The 5,319-nt window shown below is 40.7% G+C and overlaps 1 protein-coding gene across 1 annotated transcript; it reads left to right on the forward strand.

Moving 5' to 3' along the window:
- Positions 1-799: 799 nt before the first annotated feature.
- On the forward strand, positions 800-1,744 carry LOC309552140 (olfactory receptor 2D2-like; the record flags this gene model as incomplete). The annotated part of the gene is made up of 1 exon (XM_082252955.1): positions 800-1,744. The coding sequence occupies one exon, from the start codon at positions 800-802 to the stop codon at positions 1,742-1,744; it is 945 nt and encodes a 314-aa protein (XP_082109081.1).
- Positions 1,745-5,319: the final 3,575 nt, after the last annotated feature.

Consider the following 5,319-nt stretch of genomic DNA (forward strand, 5'->3'; position numbering starts at 1 on the left):
GATTTCGTGTTTCATACTTTATCATACCCGGGATGTCTACCTAACTCTTGTTTGGACAGATTTAGGTGGGTTATTCCTAAGAATTACAGGCCTAAAATGTAAAACAACAGATTACCATGCAAAACAATGTACCGCTTTAAGCACAAAAATTCTGACATAATCAGACCGCCAGGGAGGTTAAAGTCCATTCATGCCTCACTAATAATTCTCCCATTCGCATATTATATTATATATATTCAGTATATATTTTTTGCATAGATCCATACAGTCGTGATGTAGCACCTTATGTGTTAGAGCATTCTGACATGTTCCTTATTATTATTCATTATTTTATTGTGATGTTTATGGGTAGTACATTGTCTGTATTTTGCACATATATCAATTTACACTTTATTAATTTTTTGCACAGACCCATATTATTGTGATGTAACACTTTATGTTTTCCAGTATTCTGACATTCCTTCGTTCATAGCGCAGCACTTGTTTTTGGATTTTAGTTGTTTAACAATATTGTTGTATTGTAGCGTCAGCAGCTGCTTTTTTTAGACAATGGCACATTAATTTTACACATATCCATGTTTACATGTTTGTCTAGTACTTGACTAGCAACCTTCAAAACTCACATCCGCCACAGAAAGAACAAAGCTTCTGGCTAGTGTAGGCACATAAATTGAGTGCATCTTGCAAAAAAAATAGGAAAATTCTGTAAAAACTGTATGTTCTGTCATCATGCTTAATCATATTTTATTTTTTAGGAAAAAGAATAATTGGTGTCTTTCAATATTTTTCCAACGAAAGAATGTGTGAGCCCAACCAGACTCAGGTCACACAAATAAAACTTCTTGGATTTCAAGGCCTTTATCAATTCAGGATTCTGCTGTTCATTGTGTTCCTTCTAACATACATGATGATCCTAAGTGGGAATATTTTAATAATCTTTTTAGTGACAATAGTTGATCAGCTTAAACTTCCAATGTACTTCTTTCTCAAGTATTTGGCTACATCTGATGTCCTATTGACCACCAGCGTGGTGCCCATGGCACTTGATATTATCCTCAAAGATGAAGGAAGATTATCGCTGGATGTTTGCATTACTCAGCTTTATTGTTTTTGTATATGTAGCTACTTGCAATGTTTTCTGATTGCCATCATGTCCTACGATCGGTACCTGGCTATCTGCAATCCATTACGATATCCCTCACTTATCAATTCTCATGTTTGCCTCCAGGTGATCACTGGATTATGTTTCTTTGTTATCATTTTAGTATCAAGTGAAATGATTGTGATATACAGGTTTGATTACTGTGGACTGAATTATATAGACCACTTTTTCTGTGATTTTTTCCCAGTGGTTGAATTGTCCACCTCAGATACTTTTGCTTTGAAACTACAAGATTTATTTATTTCAGTCATCACCATATGTTTACCATTTGCTTTTATTATAATTACATACATCTGCATCATAGTCACTATTTTGAAGATATCATCTGCTTATGGGCGTAAAAAAGCCTTCTCTACTTGTAGTTCCCATGTAGCCTTGGTTGGGGCTTTCTATGGGGCATTGATCATTGTCTACATGACACCATCAGATGAAAGCTCAAGCTCCATGAATAAGTACAGATCTTTGTTGTATGTCATGGTGTCTCCACTGATAAATCCAATTATTTACAGCTTAAGAAACCGTGAGATCAAGGCAGCTCTGCAAAAAACCTTAGCTGATTTTAGGAATGTTGCTAGGAAATAAAGATTTTTAAACAAAGATATGTTTCTGCGCTGAAGTGTAATTAGTTATTAACAAGCTGCACCTATATATCAACTGAATACCAAAAGTGATGTGAAAACATACACTATATGACCCAAAGTATTGGAGCACCTGCCTTTATACACACATTAACTTTAGTGACATCCCAGACTTAGTCCATGGGGTTTAATATTCAGTTGGCCCACCCTTTGCAGCTTTAACAGCTTCAACTCTTCTGGGAAGGCTGTCCACAAGATTTATGAGTGTGTCTATGGGAATGTTTAATCGTTCTTCCAGAAGCACATTTGTGAAGTCAGGCACTGATGTTGGATTTCATTCCAAAGGTGTTCATCCCAAAGGTGTTATATCGAAGTTAGGTCAGGACTCTGTCCAGGCCAGTCATGTTCCTCCATCCAAACTCACTCATCCATGTCTTTATGGACCTTGCTTTGTTCACTGGTCCAAATCATTTGGTGGAGGGGGGATTATGGTGTGTGGCTGTTTTTCTGGTGTTGGGATTGGCCCCTTAGCTCCAGTGACGGGAACTCTTAAGGCATACCAAGACATTTTGGACAATTTCCTGCTCCCAACTTTGTGGAAACAGTTTTGGGGATGGATCCTTCCTGTTCCAACATGACTGTGGACCCGTGCGCAAACAAGGTCCATAAAGACATGGATGAGCAAGTTTAGGGTGAAAGAACTTGACTGGCCTGCACAAAGTCCTGACCTCAACCTGATAAAACACCTTTGGGATGAATTAGGGCGGAGACTGCGAGCCAGGCCTTCTCGTTCAACATTGGTGCCTGACCTCACAAATGCCCTTCTGAAGGAATGGTCAAACATTCCCATAGACACACTCCTAAACCTTGTGGGCAGCCTTCCCAGAAGAGTTGAAGCTGTTATAGCTGCAAAGGGTGGGCCAATTCAATATTGAACCCTATCGACTAAGACTGGGATGCCAATAAAGTTCATGTGCGTGTAAAGGCAGGCGTCCCAAAACTTTTGGTAATATAGTGTATACAGTATCTCACAAAAGTGAGTACACCCCTCACATTTTTGTAAACATTGTATTATATCTTTATATGTGACAACACTGAAGAAATTACACTTTGGTACAATGTAAAGTAGTGAGTGTACAGGCTGTATGAGTGCCCATTCACACTACCGCGACTTGTCAGGCGACTGGTTAGCCTGACAAGTCGCGGTCCATGCAGTGCTGCGGGAACCGTTCTAATAGGAGCGACTCAAGTTGCTCCGACTTCGAAAATAGTTCCTGTACTACTTTGGGGCGACTTGTATTGACATTCATTATATGAAGTCCGTGCAAGTCGCGCCAAAGTCACGGTGCACGCGACTTCACAGGTCACCCCCGAAGTCGTGCCGCGGTAGTGTGAACCGGCACTAACAGTGTAAATTTGCTGTCCCCTCAAAAAAACTCAACACACAGCCAATAATGGATATAATTTATGGGAAATCCCGCGCAATGGAAAGTATCGAGATATATAGATATAGATATAAAGAGTTGCTGCCTGCCCTGAATACTCCTCACTATTGTGGGAAGTCAGGTTTATGGAATGAGTGTGTGTGGGCTATGGCACTACTCTACATGTAAAAATAAGTCCTTACTGAGGTAGAACAAATATTACATATATCTTAAATAAATTGTAAACAACAACAGTTTCAATAAAAATCCAAATTAAATAAGTGCTGGGTGTCCAACCCGTGGTAAAATGAATAGCAAGTGATAAATATAGTGACTTATGAAAAAAGCATAAAATGAATAAATTAAATGAATGAATATAATTAATAAATATATACAGAGCTATAGTGATATAAATCAACACGTGAGTGAACCAATGCCTTGGTTCACTGTGAAAGTGACTCAGTGCTATTATCGTAAATAAGGATGGTTATCTCTCCACAACCAAAAATATTCAATGTGTGACCTAAAGTGCAATGTGCAAGGACAAATAATGACTATGATGTATAATTGGATAGTCCCAGTGTGATGCACTATGATGAAGTGCTACGTGCAAAGGGAAATTTTCCTGAAAAAAGTCCACTGAGTAGTGCTTTTCTGCTAGTGCCACAAAGTAGAAGACATATAAGGTGCTGGTGTTTCTCTGTATCCTTGCTGTGCTCTGTGCGGTGCTCCGTTCCCCTATTGCTATTGCACTCACCGCAATGATCTCCCCATGAAGCGGTATCAAGCCTTGCACAGCTACTGGGTGTCTGAGCGATTCTACGTATCACTCTGGCCTCTAATGGATGGGTTATGTCTCCTGATTTCGTTGGATTTGTATGTCTCCAATACACAGGGAGCCTGTTCTGGTATGCCGTGGGCTTCTCTCAGATGTTACCCCATAAAGAAAGGTAGATACACCATAGTGTAATACTGCAAACATATTTATTAAATAACAAAATATCCACTCACAAGTTAGGTTCTGTGCGATAAGCCAGAAAGATGTAGCGGCCATGCCGGATTTCCGGGTAGCGGCTGCGTTCCACAGTCAGGAATCACTCTAGCGGAAGTGACGCAGTGACGCACTGTCCTTCCCTATGCGTTTCGTCAGAGCTGACGTCATCAGGAGCGGAGTCATTCCATCTAGTCTCCCGCTATATGTACCATACGTCACTAGGCAACCCCGTTGATCACCTGAGTGGCGGCCATATTAGATGTTACATTGCCACCTCTGCTGTGTAAACAGACTTTAGTTTGTTGCTAGTGTTATTGGCCACATGACACACCCCATAGATATACTTATAAAAGCTGGATTCTTACTATTATTAGATCGGGGGTTTCTGATGTTACCTATTTGTGACGTACACACAGCCAATAATGTCTAAACCACTGGTAACAAAAGTGAGTACACCCCTAAGTGAAAATGTCTAAATTGGGCCCAATTAGCTATTTTCCCTCACCGGTGTCATGTGACTCGTTAGTGTTACAAGGCCTCAGGTGTGAATGGGGAGCAGGTGTGTTAAATTTGGTCTTATCGCTGTCACTCTCTCATACTGGTCACTGTAAGTTCAAAATGGCACCTCATGGCAAAGCACTCTCTGACAATCTGAAAAAAAAGAATTGTAGAATTGTTGCTCTACATAAAAATGGCCTAGGCTATAAGAAGATTGCCAAGATCCTGAAACTGAGCTGCAGCACGGTGGCCAAGACTATACAGTGGTTTAACAGGACAGGTTTCACTCAGAACAGGCCTTGACATGGTCGAACAAAGAGGTTGAGTGCACGTGCTCAGCGTCATATCCAGAGGTTGTCTTTGGGACATAGACGCAAGAGCATTGCTGCAGAGGTTTAAGGGGTGGGGGGGTCAGCCTGTCAGTGCTCAGACCATACACTGCATACTGCATCAAATTGGTCTTCATGGCTGTCATCCCAGAAGGAATCCTCTTCTAAAGATGATGCACAAGAAAGCTTGCAAACAGTTTTATGAAGACAAGTAGACCAAAGACATGGATTACCGGAACCATGTCCTATGGACTGATGAGACCAAGAAAAACGTATTTGGTTCAGATGGTGTCAAGCGTGTGCGGTGGCAACCAGGGGAGGAGTACAAAGACTA

The sequence above is a fragment of the Pelophylax lessonae genome, assembly GCF_965119305.1.
Source record: "Pelophylax lessonae genome assembly, chromosome: 4".
Taxonomy (NCBI): domain Eukaryota; kingdom Metazoa; phylum Chordata; class Amphibia; order Anura; family Ranidae; genus Pelophylax; species Pelophylax lessonae.